Source organism: Lithobates pipiens, unplaced genomic scaffold (assembly GCF_037356315.1).
Source record: "Lithobates pipiens isolate NorthernLeopardFrog02 unplaced genomic scaffold, aLitPip1_a1.2 Scaffold_13, whole genome shotgun sequence".
Lineage (NCBI taxonomy): Eukaryota > Metazoa > Chordata > Amphibia > Anura > Ranidae > Lithobates > Lithobates pipiens.
The window spans coordinates 363,222,931-363,243,785 of record NW_027507718.1 but is presented as its reverse complement, the minus strand read 5'-3'; the positions used below and the strand labels follow the sequence as shown (position 1 = coordinate 363,243,785).

At 39.3% G+C, this 20,855-nt stretch overlaps 1 protein-coding gene across 4 annotated transcripts in view; it reads left to right on the top strand.

Annotated features, from left to right (window-relative positions):
- The window catches only part of PALLD (palladin, cytoskeletal associated protein), a 451,294-nt gene that overhangs the window by 375,780 nt on the left and 54,659 nt on the right, over window positions 1-20,855 (top strand). For 3 of the 4 annotated variants that reach the window (XM_077477176.1, XM_077477178.1, XM_077477179.1), the window contains 5 exons: window positions 1,753-2,445; window positions 10,986-11,121; window positions 11,314-11,415; window positions 13,479-13,529; window positions 17,348-17,563. In XM_077477176.1, coding sequence (XP_077333302.1) covers window positions 1,753-2,445; window positions 10,986-11,121; window positions 11,314-11,415; window positions 13,479-13,529; window positions 17,348-17,563 — 1,198 coding nt within the window. The remainder of the gene's footprint in view (window positions 1-1,752; window positions 2,446-10,985; window positions 11,122-11,313; window positions 11,416-13,478; window positions 13,530-17,347; window positions 17,564-20,855) is intronic. The other variant, XM_077477177.1, reaches the window with a different exon arrangement.

Below are 20,855 nucleotides of genomic sequence, written 5' to 3'. Positions count from 1 at the left end.
GGACTGACCTGCTATAGTTCCAGGACCAATGCCACTTGGCAAAGCCAGCAGTATGAACTCAATAATCTTTTTTCAGCTGTCTGTAAGGGTGTCATTTTGACCACCACTGTAAGGTTACATTCTTCCTACTAGCAGCACTAGGGTCATCGGTTTGAATTCCGACCACGACAGTACTTACACAGAGACTGCATGTTCTCCTTGTGCCTATGTGGGTTTACGCTGAGTACTCCGGTTTCCTCCCACACTCTAAAGACATGCTGGTAGGTTAATTGGCTCCTGTCAGACATAGGCCCTAGTATGTGTATGTACGAATGTGAGTTAAGGGCCATAGCTCCTTGAGGGCAGGAACTCATGTGAATATACAGTATTTATATAATGTGCTACGTAAATTGCCAGCACTATATATGTACCTGTAATAAATGAATACTTAAATAAATAAATGTTTATTAAAGAGGAAGTAAACCCTGATGGGTTTACTTCTTCTTTGTCTCCCTGCAAAGGTAAAGCATAATGTACTACTATGCATCGCATAGTAGCCCATTATATGTCACTTAACGGACACAGGAGCCAGCGAAGTCACCGCTGTCCCCTGTAGTATGGAGCGTCCATCTTCTTCTGGGTATCGCTGCTCTGGCCACTCACAGCGCCGGAGCAGCGATGGCGTCACTCCTGTTGGCGCAAAGGTGCCGCCACTAACGGCATTTTGCCATTAGCAGTGGCATGCTGCTAACGGCGATAGTGCGCCTGCTCGCCGCTGTCAACAGTGCGTGCGCCGTAGACAACGGTGACTGTCTTTTAGTAAATATCTCCTAAAACATGTAGGTTTAGGAGATATTTCTTGGACCTACAGGTAAGCCTTAATCTAGGCTTACCTGTAGGTCAAAGTGGTTTGTAAGGGCCATTTTTGCCATTCGTTTCCAAAAAATTGGTTTTAGTGACTATTCTACGAGACCCGGAAATTATTTTGGGTGGTTCTTCTGGGGTAAAAAGGTTTAGAAAGACAGGACAATAGGTTCATGGGGAAATCTATATTCACTAATTACCTGTACTCATTCACTTTTCCTGCTTAACAATGATGCACAATGGCTGTGCCTTGCTGATCATCTTATCCAACTACAAGGGCCTCGAAGTTTATCATATTGAAGCTAAAAATGATCAGAAAGTCCCACAAAAAGTACATTTCTTGTGAATGTATTATTGTGCTCCCAGTCGTTTTCTACTCTTAATATGTTTTATCTTCAGTGTAATCTGAGTGCAGTTGTCAGAAATGTGACACATTCGGGATTGGATATCTAGGGTTTGTTTTACTAAAGGCAAATAGACTGATCACTTCACAAGAGAAGTTGCACTCTGCGAGATCATTTTCCATAGAGTTCAGTAAATGAGGTGAAGCTCCGCTGCATCATCCAATCACGTGCAAGCCAAAATGTTTTTGTTTAAATTTCCTTGCACATGATTGAGTATTCTGTGTAAAGTGAAATTTCACCACATTCATTAAGATCTGGGAAAAATTCTCTTGCAAAGGGAATAGCCTCCTGATGTCTATTACAAAAGAGGACACCAGCCACTACATCCTTTGAATATTTTATAAGTTTATTTTCTTTAGAACTCTGTTTCTTACTTAAAGCAGTTGATAGGAATACACTGCAGCATTCCTTCTGTAGTTTCTGTTGAACACACTGCACAGATGCCATGCATACCATTTCCCTGTTCATAATTTTTCTTTTTTTTTTATCTCTCTCTCTTGTCCAGGGATTCTCAGACACTGCTGCAACTACAAAATCAGATACGTCAAGAGAAGGAATCTGCTACTTTGAAGCAACAAGCCAGTCATCAGCAAAGCACACCACCCTCACCATCCTTCCCGCCTCCACCTTCCTTCCAGGAACTGGAGGCCAGTCAGCTTATCACCCCACCAGTGCAAATGAGTGTTCTCAACTCCCACAGTTCTCCTGCCATGCAGTCAGCAAGCTCCTTCAACTATGCTCGGCCTAAACAGTTTATTGCAGCCCAGAACATGAGCAATGCACCAGGCTGCATTACACCATCTTCAGGTTCCTCTACCTCCAGCATCCCATCCCCAATATCACCCTCAACACCTCAAAATCAGTTTACCAGGGCTCCCGTGCAACCTTTCTCCCAGCCATTCTCCCCTGAAGGTGAACAGTTTTGGTCGCCAACCTCCTCATCTCCACCTCCTCCTCCACCTCCTGTGATGAGTCCAACTGCAAACTATTCTTCCCAGGATTCATTTCCTCTTCCTCCACCTCCTCCACCACTTCCTGGATCTGGACCTTCTCCTTCATACAGTCCATCTCAGTCTCCAACAACCAGAGGCTCTAGCTCCAGCCACAGCCCTGCGGCCTTCCTCAGTTCCATGTTGCCATCGCAGCCATCACCTGTCTTTTTCAACGAACTTGGACTACCAAAAGGTGTTATGCCTCCGTGAGTATATTTTCCTTCACTTTGTCTATGTATATGTTTTTACAGTTCAATTTGATTTGGTAGACAGACGATATTAGGAAGATAGCGATGCAGGCAGACAGGGAGATTAACTGTATTGGCAGTGTACTTCACTTACTGTACATGTACAACAATCAGGGTTTTTTTTTTTCTCAGAGAAGAGGTGCAGACACTACCCCCTTCCAAGTTGCTCTTTGTTTCTGCCCCTACCCACCTCTGAGCACCGTCCCTTGGTTCCACCCCAACCCAGCAACCCCGAAAACAATAGACCCCAGCCAGCAAAAATACATCTCCCAACAGCCAGGGTCAGTAGACCTTCCAGCAGCCACCTACAATAGGCCGCTCCCTCAACAGTAGATACCTCCCAGAAACAATCGACCCTCCCAGCAACATAAGACCTCCCCAGCAACAATAGACCCCCACAACAATAGATCCCTCCCAGTGACAATAAATCCCCCAGCAGCCAGCATTAATAGACTCTCCAGCACCCCTTGCCATTATATAACTGCATTCTCCTGAGTTCCCTTATGAGCTCTGACAATAATTATCATTACCATTACTACAGAAGTGTACTATATACACTGTAAAATAAAGAAACACATTCTCAAGTTACAGATTGCTGCTATCTGAAATGTTGCCACCTTGTCTTAGAATCACAACATGTTTGCCAGGTCACACTTCAGAGATTGCCAAAGTTTGAGAAATAACTCCTAACAAGAACAGTGACTTCCAGCTGTGACTGTATTGCTCACACAGCTTAAGTAATCAAAAATTACTTAATGTGACCAGCTCTTGGCACAATTAAATCTATTGGCTGTTAGGAACATTTCATTACAAGCTCATTGCAAGAATGATGTACTGTTAGAAAATATATATTTGAAACTGTGTGCTTGGACCTTATAGTATTTGTATACTGTACAGAGGTTCTTTAGGAACTTTATAAAGCATCCCATTGCTGTAAGTGGTATTATTATTATTATTATTTTTTTTTATATAAAAAGCTAACCCTCTAGTACAGTACAGTTAATAGAACAATTCCACAAACACTTCCATTGACCCTGAATTCAAGCTTATATGCCTGGAAGGCAAAGTAGCCAAGTGGCTCTTTCATGGTAGAGATAACTTTTTCTGAATAAAGAAAGTATAACATGCAAAGTGTGCCATGATGCTCTCAGTATTTGGTCACTTTACATCAGAGATGCCCCTCTGCCAGATTCTGTGATCATAGGTCTGAACAGGGAGCAGGTACCTATATAATATCCAGCATGTGTAACAGACTGTGGTTCTTGATCTGATCGATCTCTGAGTGGTGAAGTATTCTCAGGGCCACCAGCCAAACATAACTTATTTGGACAGGCCCAATGGGCAAATGCCTTCTTGTCTCCAAGCCCATTATTGCCCTTAAAGCTACCTAAAGTGAAGTAAAGGCAGAAGTGTTTTTATCTTAATGCATCCTATGCATTAAAGTGGATGTAAACCTCAATTTTTTTTTAAATTAAGGCTTGTAACTTGTACAGTATAGGATTTAATGTCATCTGTGCCCAGTCTTGCTACAAAGAGTTAATCTAGCTCTTAACTATTTTCAGTGAGATAGAAATGGACAGAGAAATACCAGTCAGTTCTTCCCCATGTTGTGAGTGACAGGTGATTTACATATCTCATGTACGATCCTTAGCCCTTGTACACACGGTCGGAGAATCTGTCGGAATGAGTCTTATCGGACCGTGACGTCAGATAATCCGACTGTGTGTGGTATGCATCGGACTGATTCCGTCCGAATCTCCGTCCGACCCAATTTTCCAACATGTTGGAAATATTTCCCGACCAACTGGGCCAGGCGGACCTAATCCGATCATGTGTAGAGCATTTTCATCGGACCAAGTGCCACGCATGCTCAGATCAAATTCCTACATCAAAGCTATTGGCTACTAGCCTGAATGTAGTCCCATCGTAACGAAATTACGTCATCACATTCTGAAAGATCGTATTTTTCGCCAACTTGGCCCGACCGTGTGTATGCAACAGTTTCGGACACAATCCGTCGTACTAAATCCGACGGGCAAAATCCGACGGATTTGGTTGGCAAAATCTCCGACCGTGTGTACAGGGGCTTAGAGACGCATTATGTGTAATTCCCATCCCCCTCCTTGTGTCCTATGTAGACTGCGGAGTATGTGCACATGTGCAGGAGTGACAGGAGTGACATGGGGCCGTGAGCATCTTCACAGAATGCACTCTGCCACTCCTGTGCGTACACTTTAGTCTCTGGCCGGGGTAGTGTAGTGGTGGGTGGAGGAGTTCTCTGACGTCACGACTCTACCCCCCGAGCGCTGGATAGCAGATCGCCCACAGCTCCACTAAGCTAAAGGGGTGAATTATGACAGGTAAGGATACATGCAAGAGGCATGTATATCCTTCTATATATGCCCTATGTTATTAAATTAGAAATGATGACAGTGGGTTTATATCCACTTTAAGATAGAAATCCTTCTGTGTGCAGCAGCCCCCCTAATACTTACCTGAGCATCAGCTTGATACAGTGATGTTGCAATGTTCAAAAGCTTTTGTTTGCTTCTAAAATTTGATTTTGAAATGAATGGACTTTACTGAGTGAAAACCACATACACTGTTCAAAATTTGTTCATTCAAGAAACATTTTCTGCCCTGCTATAGAACTACAGGTTAGAAAAAAAATCTTTCTTGGAACATTCTTATTCTAAGATTTTTTCATTGGAAATTCCACCCATCTATGGTCAGCCTAAAGACCTAAAGAGGACCTTTGGCTTACTCCCCCCTGCCATTTTACTTTTCTCGGCCCCTGCTTACCTTCTGTTGTCCTAGCCAGAGTTCAAATACTCATCCAGCCACCAGATGCGGTGTTGTTCCATTGACATCCTTCTGTCAGCAGACACTGCTGAGTCTCGCGTCGCCATCTTACTTGTGACGTCATTGAGAGACCTGACGGCTCTTCCAGGTTCAGCCGACGGGGTCTTGTGATGACATGCTGCTAGGCCTGCCCCCTTAATACAGTAATTCAGAATGAATGTCTAAAGGCATCCCGGGATATGTGGTGTTTATATCACAGAAGGCCTAGTGAGCACTATGTCATTCATCTAGGCAAATTACTTGCATTGAGGGTAGGGCCGTGCATTTTTCCCAAAAGAAGGTAAATTATAAAAAAAAGAAAAAAAATGCAGATTTGTGAAGAGGATGGGAGGAGGGGTGGAGAGGGGAGAAGTTCAAATAAAGGGTGAAGGTCCACTTTAAGGCTTTGTCTCTTGATTGGAACATAATTTCTGACGAAAATCTGTTCTTCTTATACATATCGGTCAGTTAAATTGTTTATTTACATCCGTCTGTACTTCTGGCAGATAAGATTAATCAGAATGCCTTGATCCTTTTCCCTTGCACGTGCCATTGTTAATGCTGAGCAGTTTGTTTTGTGCCAGCAAGACTGTAGGCCTATGTCAATGGGCTTTGGACTTGTGTTGATGGGGGAATGCAGCTTGTGTACAATTGCATTTAGAGTAGCTTCAATTTCAGATCAGTTTGAGGGTCTTCTGTGACCATTTAACATTCACTGAGGTGCATCTGACCTGAAGTTGACCTCCTTCTGACCTGACCTCCTAAGCTGCATTGGCCTGTTTTTTGCCTTGCCATTCCCATTTATAGGGAAAGAAGTGCTAATGGTGTAAAAACGCCCATTAACACAGGCCCTATATATGCCTGTTGTCTACCTGAGGTGAACCAAAATATAAAGGTCCTTCTTTCTGATATTTTTTTTTTTTTTGGGGGGAATTTTATTTACCCATTTGACCTCTGAAAGGTTTTACCCTCTTTGTGACCAGGGCAATCTTTGCTATTCAGCATAGTGCTACTTTAACTGGCAATTGTACAGTTATGCAACACTGTATGCAAAATTACATTTTTATATATTTTTTTTTTCACTCAAATAAAGCTTTCTTTTGGTGTGTATTCCATCACTACTTTTTTATTTTTCATTATATAAATGAAAAAAATTTAAAAAAAAAACACGCTATTTTCTACTTTCTGTTATAAAAAAAATCCAATCAAAAAATAAGAAAATAAAATTCATAAATTTAGAAGTGTATATTAATTGGTTTGTGCAAAAGTTATAGTGTCTACAAACTATGGTATATATATTGGAATTTATGCAACTATAGGCTATGTACTGTACTAGCGGCGATCAGCGACTTATAGTGGGACTGTCATAAGGTGGCAGGCAATGTGGAATTAACAGACACTGGCTGGGAGGGTCAATAACTGACACTGATGTTGCTAGTGACACTAATACAGTGATTAGTGATAATATTGTACACTGACACTGTACTAACGACAATGATTGGAAAGGGGTTAACATCTAGGGAAAATCAAGGGGTTAACTGTGCGCCTAACTAGTGTAATGTGTGTTGTTTTTACTTACTAAGCTGGCTGTTTTTCTCCCTGCTTTTCAGGGAGAAGAAACTGCCAGATCACTGTTCCTATGTACAGAGTCCTGTGTGTTTGTAAAAAAAATAACTCTTTGTGTGATTGGGTACAGTCGATCAGCAGGTTTCAGCTGAAATCTGCTGCAAAAACTCAAGCTGTGTCTAATCAAACCCAGAAAAAGCCCAGTCATGTACAGTACATGCATGTGACTGTGCCTGTGCATGCGGCCTGTTCACAGTATATTTACTGTGTGCAGTCAGCAGGTGGTTAAAGAGGTTGGCAGTCACAGGATCCACTTAGAAAAAAATATATAATGAAACAGTCTTAAAGTTTTAGGTATACAATGTAACTCTTAAAAGTTAAATAGTTAAAATATTAAAAGTTAACTTTGCTTTATTGATAGCAATTCATAAAAATATATTGATTTTGGATGGTTTTAGAAAAAGATTAAAACAAAATTGGAAACTATCATCCATCTGTATGTAACCAGCAAGGAATTTCAAATGTGTATTGAGTACAATCTGGATTTCGTTATTGTAATTCCAGCTGCCAATGGTGGGGGCCATGCAATTTTGTGATATCCTCGTAACGCTCTACTTTTCAGAAACTGAGAAGAAGAAATTCTTTATGAAATATTGTCAGTTTAGGGTATAATTGGTATTTTTACTTTATACTTTCTTTATCATTTTCCTCGGGATGTGTTATCTTAGAGACTAAATATTTTCAAGCTGCGACCTGATTCGTTTTTCTGCTTTCTCTGGGGCAGTATCTTTAGTAGAACTTTGTTTCCTTCTTTTTATACTGTTCAGTTAAAAACCATGGCAGTAAGTCAACCATGGAAACATATGATGGATTTTCTATAGCTGTAGCGAAAAAAAGAATGTTGAGCTTATTGCTTAAATAAAATCATAGTTCTTATATACAGCCCCAAATAAAAACTTAACTCAATTTAACTCAATTTATGAAAACTGGAGAAGGTAATGGCCATAGCTACAATACAGAGATATGCTTTTATTTATTGTGGCCTAGAAATAAATGAGAGCTGCTATTAACTAGGTATTATGGGCAACTTAGATGTTTCTGACGTTTCAAGCAACACAGATGTTGCACTAGTTTTGTTAAATCCAACTTTTCCATCAGTGACTTGGAATGGTTTCCTGCTAAATTTCTAGTATTACTAAATTAAGATTTGAGAGTATGAAGCATATAATTCGTTAACAGATTTGTCACCCCAAAACACTATAAACCATTTATGTTATATAACAGATATGATGGACTTGGCGGTAGAGCGGGTAGGATATTGTGGGTGGGTAGGCCACATAGCTGAGTTTGAATATTATAAATAAAAACTTGCATTATCGGTTTTTCTCCCAAGCCTGATATCTATCATTAGTTGCTACTGAATTTAAATATTGTATCCTGTTAAACATTTGGCAGCTTTCAAAATGGCTGTGGCCACCACTAAGAAGTGATAGGTGCATGCAAAACCAAAAGTCTGCCAGTGAAGGAACTTTTGGAAATGAAAGGGCTTCACATGATTTATGGGCAAGGGCAACCCCAGATTTGAAGCTTGTTTCAATTAAAGTGCCGTAGATTAAGCCACAAAATTATTGCCCTTAGCTGGACTACTAGAGGTCAGCAGAGAATTGTTACCATTTTAGATGGAAGGAAATATGATGTATACTTTTGTGTACTGTCAGTCCACATCTAACACTGTTGACTGTTGACACTTAAAGTAGTATTAAACCCTAAAGCAAAAATGTATTACTGTATATGGCAGCTTACTAATTCTTAGATATAATAGCCACATTAGCTTTCTTTCTTTCCTTTATTTTCACATGGTGATCCAGCCATTAATGTGGTTGTAAACCCTTACAATCCTATAATGAGGCTTACCTGTAGCTACCCCGCATATCTCCTAAACCTGCACGGTTTAGGAGATATCCCCTGTATCTTCATGTGCCAACATCATGGGCACATGCGCGCTAAAGCAATGGCACGTATGTGCTGTTTGCTTCAGTGAGTGTGTCGTTACCAGCAGCTCCCTTGTGCATGCGCGGAAGTGACGTAATCGTAGCTCCGGCCAATCACAGCGCCAGAGCTGTGATATCCGGAAGTAACTCCGGAGAGAAATGTTGTAGTGCTGTGTACAGGTACCGCAGTGGGGGGTTTTGATCTCAGGTGAGTATTACATAATGAGCTAGTATGCTATGCATACTAGCTCACTATTCATTTGTCTTGCAGGTCTTTTTTTCATGTGGGTTTACACTTTAAAGTTATTCTAAAATCAATAAATAAATAACAAAAATGTTATACTTACCTCGTTACCTAGTTTTGCACAGAACAGCCCAGGTCCTCCTCTTCTCAGGTCCCTCTTTGCTTTTCCTAGCCCTTCCCTCCTTTGAGTGCCCCTCAGCCAGCAGCTTGCTACAGGAGGCACCTAAGCCGAGTCAGAGCTCTGTGTATCTTTTCAGACAAGGACCCATGGCCTGACCCCGCCCCCTCACCCCTGATTGGCTGGCTGACTTTGATTGACAGCCGTGGGAGCCAATGGTGCCACTGCTCTGTCTCAGCCGATCAGGAGGAGTGCCCTGGATGGCTAAGGGGATTGTGGACATCGCTGGAGAGAGAAGGGGCTCAGGTAAATAATTAGGGGGTTTGGAGGGGAGGGCTGCTACACACAAAAGTTTTTTTATCTTAATGCATAGACGGCATTAAGATAAAAAACCTTCTGCCTTTACAGCTCCTTTTAGACTGTTGTTTTTCAAATGTATCGTTTTACCAGGATGAGACAAAACATTTGGCAGCAGTGCTTTATGTATGTAAAACCTTTATTGTAAAAGGATTCCCCCCCCCCCCCCTATTGGGAGGCATGTGTAGCAGTGAGGTGTAACTTTAATTTGCCCATTTTTATTTTTTTAGCATAAAGTTCCACTTTAGGTGTAATTTAAGGGTAAATATAATAGCAAAAATCTCAATTTACTTTACATAAGATATTGATAATTCTGACTGATTGATATAGGTGCTGCACCTAAGAGTTGTTCAATAGGAATTTAAATTATTTGTTTAATAAAACCCTCATCCTGCATCACCACATTAGGACTGTGATCTGTGCAAAGCAACAGCTGACCTCTGAATATGCATAGGAGTATAAATATTAAACTAAATTATTTAAATAGTGTACTTTTTATTGTATGTGAATGAACACTTTACCGACTGATCAGATGAATTTACTTTTTATTTATGGCTTATATAGCACCTAGTACTCTTAACAGGCTCAGATCTGCCTTAACACAGTCACAGATCAGGTGACTGGGAGAAATAAGAGATGAAAGTAGGGTGGGGGCAAGCACTATTTGTCTTCTCTGTTTGAAAGTAGAAACCTTTTTAATGCCAGATTTCACACCTCTACCTGGGTGGACTGTATACTAGAAGAAAACCGTGACCAATGAACTATGGAGGTCAATTGGAATACGACAGAAATCACTGGATCTAAGGGTCCATGCACACTGGACATATAGAGCATTTTTGTACAGGCATTTAGGAGGGGTTAGCATTTTTCTGCCGAAAACTCCTGTAGAAACAGCATTTTTTAGGTCTGCTGTGCATGGACCCTTCTGACCGAAAAATTGAGAACCTGCTCTCAATCTTTTGCTGGCGGGAATTCCGCCACCAAAAGTCCGATGGAGCATACACACGGTCAGAATTTCTGACCGAAAGCTCACATCGGACTTTTGCTGGCGGAATTTCTGATCGTGTGTATGGGGGATAAATCTCAAAGTTGCCACGAGAATGCAAAAAGAGAGCAAATCATCCAATGAGAACACTTGTTCCCAAGACAACAGTCTGTGGATTAATTCTTTACAACTCCTATTGAGTCTGCAGGACAAGAAGTGATAAATTACAAATGTAAAAAAAAACTTTTTATAATACTTTATTTCTTTCAGTTAGGGTTACTTTATATGTAGAAGTAATACTAGAATAAGACATTATTTAGGGTTAAAATTGGTTTGAAATGTCATTTGTGTTGGCCTCACATGAATGTAAATTACCACCAATATTTCCTTTGGTAGTGGCTTCCCAAGGAAGAGTGGCCGGACCGCCCGCATAGCCTCTGATGAAGAGATCCAGGGAACAAAAGATGCAGTGATACAGGACCTCGAGAGGAAGCTGCGCTTCAAAGAGGAGCTCCTGAACAACGGTCAACCGGTATTATAGTGACTGCAAAACTAAGCACTTATTATTCATATTGTGTTACAAAGAAAATGTCAGTTATCCTTTCACTTTCTTTTTAAAGTTAGACATTGGTTATATTTCTTTTATAATGTCATGCACTAAACTTACAAAGGCAAGTAATAAGTGACTAAAAATGTAATATTTATATCTCTCCTATGTTCTTAGAAATTGACGTATGAAGAGAAAATGGCTCGGCGGTTGCTGGGAGCAGACAATGCTGCAACAGTGTTTAATTTGCAAGAACCAGAAGATGATATAAATACACAGGTACATATGTCTTCTTACATCTACATATTTAGAGTTCAAATTATTGAGAGATCACAGATTGAGAGAATGGGGAATATGCAGTTTCTCCATATATAGCTTTATACGTTTCACCTAATACACACAATTTAACTGATGTTCAATGCCAAAAAAACTTTTTTTTTTTTCAGTGGAATGTGCCCATGGAGCCACAATATTCATTAACAAACAGCTTATCAAAAGTAAACTATTGAAGGGCATTTAGTGAATTAAGAAACTGCCATTACCCACAATTGAGGAAACAGTAACATATTATATTATTTAGAAAAACATTCATTCTCTACAGGAAATAGCTTGCAATGTTTCTTTTGCTAACTAATTGTAATTGACAGAAGTATGAATGCTTTGTCCATAACACGCATTCCATAGCAGTCAGCTGTGCGTTAATGTATGTTTATCTTCCTGCTTTTCGTGTACTCATTATACCCAAACAGTCAAACAGTGGTCTGGCCTTTCAGCTTGTCATGCATTCTTGCTTTTTTCCTGGACACAGCAGTTTATACATGCATGTATCCTGGGTCAGTGTTCTCTAACTATAACGTGCTAAACTGGCTCTATACATAAAAACGGAATGGCTTGACTTTGGGTGTGCACATACACATATATTGGCAAATCTACTAAATCTGTTTGTTAAGCAAATTAGATTGCACAGAGGGCTAAGTTTAATGATAGCCACACATGTGAACTAGACATGCCATCTGCCTTATTAGTTATGCCCTGTACACACGGTCGGACTTTCCAATGGCAAATGTGCAGTTGGACTGTTGTGTGTGAGCTCCATCTGACTTTTTCCATTGGAATTTCCGACACACAAAGTTTGAGATGTGGATCTAAAATTTTCCGACAACAAAATCCGATCGTTTATATTCCAATCATGTGTGGACAATTCCGACACACAAAGTGCCACGCATGCTCAGAATAAATTACGAGACGAAAGCTATTGGCTACTGGCCTCTTTATAGTCCCATCGTACGTGTTGTATGTCACCTCGTTCTGAACGATCGGATTTTCCAACAACTTTGTGCGACCGTGTGTATGCAAGACAAGTTTGGGCCAAAATTCGTCTGAAAAAATCCAACGGATTTTGTCGGCGGAATGTGTGGCCGTGTGTACAGGGCATAAGAGAGAGAGAGAGCATAATGAGGGGACAAGAGGGCCTGGTACTGCCTTTAATTGGGCTAATTGTCAGAAGATTAGATACAAAGCTCCTATGTTTTTGTTAGGCTGGGTACACACATGTCCGGCTGCAGTTTTCAGTCCGGAGTCTGGTGCGGTTTTGTTCACCGGTTCAAGTGCAAATTTTTACTCAAGTTCGCACCTAAATCGGACCCAACATCGCACAGGATCCTCTTCAAAAATGGACTGCGGCCGATCTGCTCATGTATGAACCAGCTCCATTGAAAGTCGATCTGATTCACATTATGCAAATCGGATTTGCTTAAAAATGCATCAGTTTCGCATATATGTGAACTGAGCCGAATTGTTGGTGTGTACCAACATTAAACATTCTATATAAATCAATGGCTCACAGTATTGTATTTTATTTGTGAACGTGGTTGGCATAGTGTATGTTTGCATCCATTTTTAATATACTTTTATAAGCCAGTTTAATTGGATGTTCATGCCACAGATGATGCTATCCACACTGTACAATCCTTTGTAACCATGTATATAATTAATTGGGTTAATGTTTATTCATACTATTAATGTGCTAATAAAAAGGTTCCATTAACATGCCTTTAAAGAGCTCTTGATCATTATTCACTAAATAAATGTAACAACCTAAAGGTAGTTTATAAATTTGTGCTGAAAACACAAGATAGAATAATGCCATCTTTTTTTTGGGGGGGGGGGGTGCTGTCTGATCACAGCATTCATAATAGGTTAAATAATGAAATACTGTTCTGTACAGAAAGTTCCAGGCTCAGAGTTTATAGCCCGAGTTCTATGAAAGAGAATTGTTATCAGAGCACATGGCAGTAACTTTTTTCTTGCTTTAGCTTTCACCTTCTTCTCTACCTTTCCAGGAAGTTGCCTCTGTTGATGCTTCTGTAGAGAATCCTCTTGAAATGCAGAAGGTTACTATTGACCATGTTCCATGTCTACACCACACTGATCATTGGTCTTAAAAACTAACATATTACAGGTTTTGCAGTTTGCCAAATTTAACATCTGTTATAAACACGTGTTTTTCTTGTTGCCGTGTGTTTTGTCACTCAGTACAATGTGTATTCCTCCATTAAGAGAAGAGAGGGTTTTAGCCAAGTTAGAGAAAATAGATTGTTATGTTCCTGAGTAAAGTCTCCATCTCCAGAGTATGCATAACAAAATTGCATGAAATGACTGTGTTTAATTTCACTAATTACTTCTAAACAATTTTCACTAGAATTCCACTCGTATAAAATGCCCCTTCCATATAGGAAATGGGTATATGTCCTGCATAAATATGGGACACACCAGCGTTCAACACATATAAATAACAACAGCTATTTATATAACTCCAATTCTATGTTTGTAGTTGTGTACCATATTTAGGTAGGTATACGTATAAAGGTTTGTTTGATGTTGCATTGTACCAATGTTCATTACCGGAAATGAAAATTCCCTCTATATTTCTTTCTGTAGGAGAAGCTATTGCTCCATTATTTTTCTTCCCAAACCTACCATTTACTGTATACTTAACAAAACATTAGGAAATACTGTATATGTTTCTGAACCACATTCTATATGACCATAATGAGCTTGATGTATAAACATATATGTGTATATATGGTATATGCGCCAAAGAACAGTATATAATATATATAATATTATTTATACAAAATCTAGGCACTAGGTTCTTTCAAATGCCATGGGGTTGATTTACTAAAGGCAATCAGACTGCGTACTTCCTCCAGAGCTTAGTAAATGACCAGCAGCTCTGCTGCTTTCCATCATCCAATCATGTGCGAGCAAAAATGTTTATTTTTATTTTCCTTGCTCCAAGAAAGATGTAGCCGGCAACTCCAGAATCCCATAACAATCTTTATTTGCTACATAGAGGTCAAGATTAAAAACACCTGATGCTTTTCGGCATACAGCCTTGTTTATTTTCCCTGCACTCGATTGGATATTCTTGTCAAAGTGAAGCTTCACCCTATTTACTAAGCTTTGGAGCAACTACAATTGCAGAGTGCAACTGCTCTGTGCAAAGTGCACAGTCTATTTGCCTTTTGTAAATCAACTCCACATGTTTAATTATCTTGGGTTGATGATTTTTATATAGTTTCCGGTCACAGAAAAAGGCACAAAAGTGGAAAATGCTGCAAATAATGAGTGTAGAAATAGAATTGCCACATCCTGGTACATAGCTGTAACTTGTCACTTTAATCCAGGATTTAGGACATCAATTAATGTTCTGTTAAATTGAACAGGTTATTTTGAACAGTTGTTCCAGTTAACAATAGGATGATGAATAAAATGTTTATAACTTTCTCATTCCAAAATGTAGGTGAAAGAGGTGTTCCAGCCTGGGAAAAAAAACATTTAAAGTCAGCAGCTACAAATACTATAGCTGTTGATTTTTAATATATGGACACTTGCCTGTCCAGGAAGCCTGTGATGCCGGCAGCCCAGTCGATCTTTGGATCGGCTGTCGGGTGCTGCCGCCGCTATCTCTACTAGGGGAAACCAACAGTGAAGGCTTTCGGCTTCACAGACTTTTCTCTAATGCGTGAAGCGCGCCGCGCTTTCTAATTGGTCCGACGGCGGAGGAAGGAGGAGGGGGGGGTCGAATTTGTGAGGGATGGTGCCATCTCCGAAAGTGGGGAAGGGAAACCTGTCAAAACCTGTCCCTGTTCCTCTCTGAAAGATGCCAAATGTGACACTGGAGGGGGGGAACAAGCACATTTTGGGGGGAACTCCACTTTAATGTTCTTTGTATTATATCACATTTACAAGACCAGTTTAGGTTGGTGTATGACTTTTCCTCCAATGCTGTTGTTTTTGTTGATTTTATACAAAAGGTTATTCACCCTGATGGTCCAAATGAATTAACATGAATCAAACGTCTAGTGCTCAGTTCAAGAATGCAGTAACCAAGAATGTCTTGTTTTACCTAGCACAAAGGCATCTGACAAGCCTTTCCCAGTAAAGAAGGGACCCCGTAGATGTGAAAAATACCAAAATGGTTAAATCATCATTCTCACAGGGCATTCTCACTCTAACTTATCAAACAAATCCTTTAAATTATTTTTTAAGTGTTTTTATAGCTAATCCTTAGTGACAGACACTTAAATATTGGCACTAATACTGTAGAACCGCTAGTGGTGTTTTGTTTATTTATCCATATATGACAAGCAGGAAAATAAAAGATAGATTCTGAGGTTAACAATATCCTCTGTAGTTTAATTATACACGTGCAGATTAAATAACATGCAGTATTTTTGTGTGGAAAACAGTTAGCGGGCGTCTTCATTATTCTAGTCATTATGTGACCCTCAGCAGAGGTCTGTTTGCTCATTCCTTACCTAAAGAAATGCAGTAACAAAAAAGTCTGCTGAGTGCTTAATGCTTGGAAAAATCAGAAACATGGCTTAAAATAAACATATATTACTGCTCCCTGGAGTTGAATTCAATATATACAGATCAAGTTATTACAAAGACAAGTATGTGGTTCATAGACAGCTTCAGTCTCATGGGGCAACAGATAGCACAACCACAAGTCATTCTTCCCCTTTAACATTTACAGGCCAAATAATACACATGGTTAAGGGCTTGCTGACTAATATTTTCCCTTTTCCATTTCCTTTGAGACATTTAGAATTGTAGTTTTGGTGCTTGTGAGCATGGAAGCCTACCAAATGAGCTTTTGATTTTCTATTTATCTAAAGAGACATGGGAGAATGTCTTAGATAGCACCTCTGATTTTTAATCCAACATTGAAACTATGGGGTTCATTTACTAAATTTTTTTTTTGGATAAAGTAGGAAATGTGAGACTTATTTATGTATTATTTATTATTATTTTATTTATTTACTTCTGTCTGTGTCCTATTTTGCTTCACTTTCTGCCTTTGGCCACATTAACAATAAAATCTGACAGAGGTTCTTCTAACCCTTTCCCAATCCATCCAAAACAAAAAAATTGATTTAGATATACTTTAAAGTAAAATGGGTGGGATTTATGATTTAAGCAGAGGTGTAATTCTTTTAGCAATTACAGTTTACTCAATTGTTTTAATTAAAAGGAGAAGTCCAGCCAAAGCTTGTTTGGCTGGGCTTCTCCTATGGATCACAGGAGTGCAAATTGTTTTGCATTCCTGTGACCCGTTTTCATCAGGGAGCGGGCTGAAGTTTGCTCTCTGCTGACATCACAGATATCAGTCCAGGCACCACGTCATCCCGACTCTGGGAGTCTGGATCAACAGGTGCCGGACTGATACCGTCTCAGCCTCTCAGCGAGCCTGAGAGCGTGAGACGCCCACTCTGCCCCCTCCCCAACTCAGCTCTCCGATTAGTGAGGAGGGAGAAGAGCAGAGAGCTATGACTGACAGTATGCAGCTCCCTGCTCACAGAGCAAAAACCGAGAGATCGGTGGTGTTCAATCGCTCGGTTTTCAGTGCCGAGTCACCGGGGGACTGATGCAGAATCGGCACCATACTGCATCCACCTAGGTAAGTATGAAAAGAACACCATACTTCTCTTCTAATTTCCAGGTTGCTGTCTAAAAAAAAAAAAAGTTATGTTTTCTTTATGAGATGTGTAACTTATATGAAGCAATTTGTGTGCTGTTTTGTAGTGTGGAATCTGGAATGTATTTTTGTTTTTTGAAAACGTGGTTGCAGAATTTAAATGACTCAGGAATGTTTTCAAAGAAAAGTTAGTTATTTTGACATTTTGACATTTTAATCTGATAGGAGTACAAAGTTTCCAGCTTTGAGCAGAGGCTTATCGGTGAAATTGAGTATCGCCTGGAACGTTCTCCTGTGGAAGAATCGGATAATGAAGTAGAACATGGGGATGAATCCGATGGCACCCCTCCTCAATTTGAAACAAAATTGCGCCACTTCAAGATCTTTGAAGGAATGCCAGCAACTTTTACATGCATGGTGACTGGCAATCCGAAGCCAAAGGTAGGAAAGTTTTCTTCTGTTATTGTAGTAACAAAAATATGAGAAGAAAAAAATTGTGCAAAAAATATTGAAACAATTGAAAACTCAATGTGATTTTGTAAGCACTTTCAACTTTCTTTTGGTGGTATTTAATCACCACTGAGTATTTTTTTATTTTATTATATAAACAAAAAAAGACCAAAAAAGGAAAAAAAAAATTCTACTTTCTGTTATAAAACATATCCAATAAAATCAAATGTCTTCATAAATTTAGGCACAAATGTATTTTGCGACATGATTACTTACTTGACCCTTACTTGACCCAGACACTAACCCTTGCACTGACCTAGATCAAACCTTGATCTAGCTATTTTTTTTTTTACTATTATTTTTTTTTTTACACACCTTTTTTTTTTCTTTCTGCAAGGAAAAAGAGAGATACAATGTACAGTGGATATAAAAAGTCTACACACCCATGTTAAAATGTCAGGTTTCCGCGATGTCAAAAAATGAGACAAAGATAAATCATTTCAGAACTTTTTCCACCTTTAATGCGACCTACAAACTGTACAACTCAGTTGAACAACAAACTGAAATTTTTAGGTGGCGGGAAGTAAAAATAAAAAATAATAAGTGTGCACACCCTTAAACTAATACTTAGTTGAAGCACCTTTTGATTTTATTACAGTACTCAGTCTTTTTGGGTATAAGTCCATCAGCATGGCACATCCTGACTTGGCAATATTTGCCCACACTTCTCCAAATTTGTCAGATTGTGAGGGCATCTCCTGTGCACAGCCCTCTTCAGATCACCCCACAGATTTTCGGTCGGATTCAGGTCTGGCCTCTGCCTGGGCCATTCCAAAACTTTAATCTTCTTCTGGTAAAGCCATTCCTTTTTTGATTTGGGTGTATGCTTTGGGTCATTGTTATGCTGAAAGATGAAGTTCCTCTCCAAGTCCAGCTTTCCAGCAGAAGCCTGAAGGTTTTGTGCTAATATTGACTGATATTTGGAACTGTTCATAATTCCCTCTACCGTGACTAAGGCCCATGTTCCAGCTGAAGAAAAACAGCCCCAAAGCATGATGCTGCCACCACCATGCTTCACTGTGGGTATGGTGTTCTTTTGGTGATGTGCAGTTTTGTTTTTGTGCCAAACATATCTTTTGGAATTATGGCCAAAAAGTTCAACCTTGGTTTCATCAGATCATAGCACATTTTCCCACATGCTTTTGGGAGACTTCAGGTGTGTTTTTACAAAATTTGGCCGGGCTTTGATGTTTTTCTTTGTAAGAAAAGACTTCCGTCTTGCCACTCTACCCCATAGTCCAGACAAATGAAGAACACAGGAGATTGTTGTCACATGTACCACACAGCCAGTACTTGCCAGATATTGCTGCAGCTCCTTTAATGCTTCGGTAGGCCTCTTGGCAGCCTCCCTGACCAGTTTTGTTCTTGTCTTTTCATCAATTTTGGAAGGGCGTCCATTTCATGGTAATGTCACTGTTGTGCCATATTTTCTCCACTTGATGATGACTGTCTTCACTGTGTTCCATGTTATATCTAATGCCTTGGAAGTTCTTTTGTACCCTTCTCCTGACTGATACCTTTTAACAATGAGATCCCTCTGATGCTTTGGAAACTTTCTGTGGCCCATGGCTTTTGCTGTAGTATGCAACTAAGAAAATGCCACAAAAGGCCTACTAGAACAGCTGAACTTTATTTTGGTTAATCAGAGGCACTTTAAATGATGGCAGGTGTGTACTGACTCCTATTTAACATGCGTTTGAATGTGATTGCTTAATTCTGAACATAGCTACACTCCCAGAGGGTGGTGTGCACACTTATGCAACCACATAATTTTATTTTTTTATTTTTACTTCCCCCCTCTAAAAGATTTCAGTTTGTTTTTTAATTGAGTTGTATAGTTTATAGGTCACATTAAAGGTGAAAAAAGTTCTGAAATTATTTATCTTTATCTCAATTATTTACCTCACAGAAACGTGACATGTTAACAGGGGTGTGTAGACATTTTATATCCACTGTATCTCTCCTCTCCATTCAAAGAGAGAAAACTGATTGGTTCACAGTGATCACAAGGCACAGAGTCACTCTGATTGGCTGTGTATATTTTGTTTTGATCTGTAAATATATAAACAGCGCTGCAAAAAACTGAATGTACCTCTCCACTGCCCTTTTTTTTTTTTTTTACTATGCAGCAGTTTAAAAGGTGGATAAGGCTTAGCATCTGTTATATATAAAGTATGATGGTGGTTGTGTTTACCCAGTATTATTATTTATACCTTTTGCATACAGTGTGGTTTGGCTTGAGTCCTTAGTCTAATAGTTTACTTTGTCTCATTTGACTGATTCCCCCCCCCCCCCCCATACAAACCCCTTTATCTTTGTCACACAGTAGATTTGAATTTAAAGAAACATCTTCAGCTACAGCTGCACCTTATCAAGATTGTGCCATATATGTCTGTTTATGATTTGACGGTGTCAAAAATGAGGAGTTGAGAAAATGTATAGGATATTCATATATGATAGCAAATCTCAGTGGACACTTAGGCCTTAGTCTTTGATAACAGTTGCACATCTGGCATACAGACTATACATTAATCTTGCCTATATCAGATATAAGAACACGCTATGACAAAGGCCTAAGTGTTCATTGAGATTTTCTATCATACATTTTGTATACAGATTGTATAGTAAGTTAAATAACCTGAATCCTTCTAGGATTTCTTGGAAAAAAATTGTCACAAGATGTAATGCACAATTTACTTATTTATATAGAAGCACATTTTTTAGAGGTTTGCCAAGCAAAAATAATCATTCACATCATTTATTGCCCCCAAAACAAGGTTATATTTCTAGCAAACCCCTACAAACATGCATGCAATAGAATTAATTTTGACTGTATTCAATTTTTTTTTAACTAAGGGATTAAACCAGAGAACCTCTAGTTCACCCTTGCAAATTCATTCAGAAAGAAACCCTGGAGAGAAATGAACCCAAAATACTAATAATACAGGCTACAGTTGTGTCATCCAGTCTGCCATTGGAAAGATTTTCTAGTTTTTGAAAAGGGTAGAATCTCCAACAGGTTTTTATTGCTTTCAACCCATTGTGGAGATTCACTTTCCCTTGTTTCTTGATTACAACACAAAAAAATGAAGAGAAATCCTATTTAAGGCTTCAGTTGTATCAACATGAATATTTTACATTAAAACATTAATATTAAAGTGGCTCTATATACATTTACATATATAGTAGCTTCATATACATTTACATTAATTAGCAGCATTAA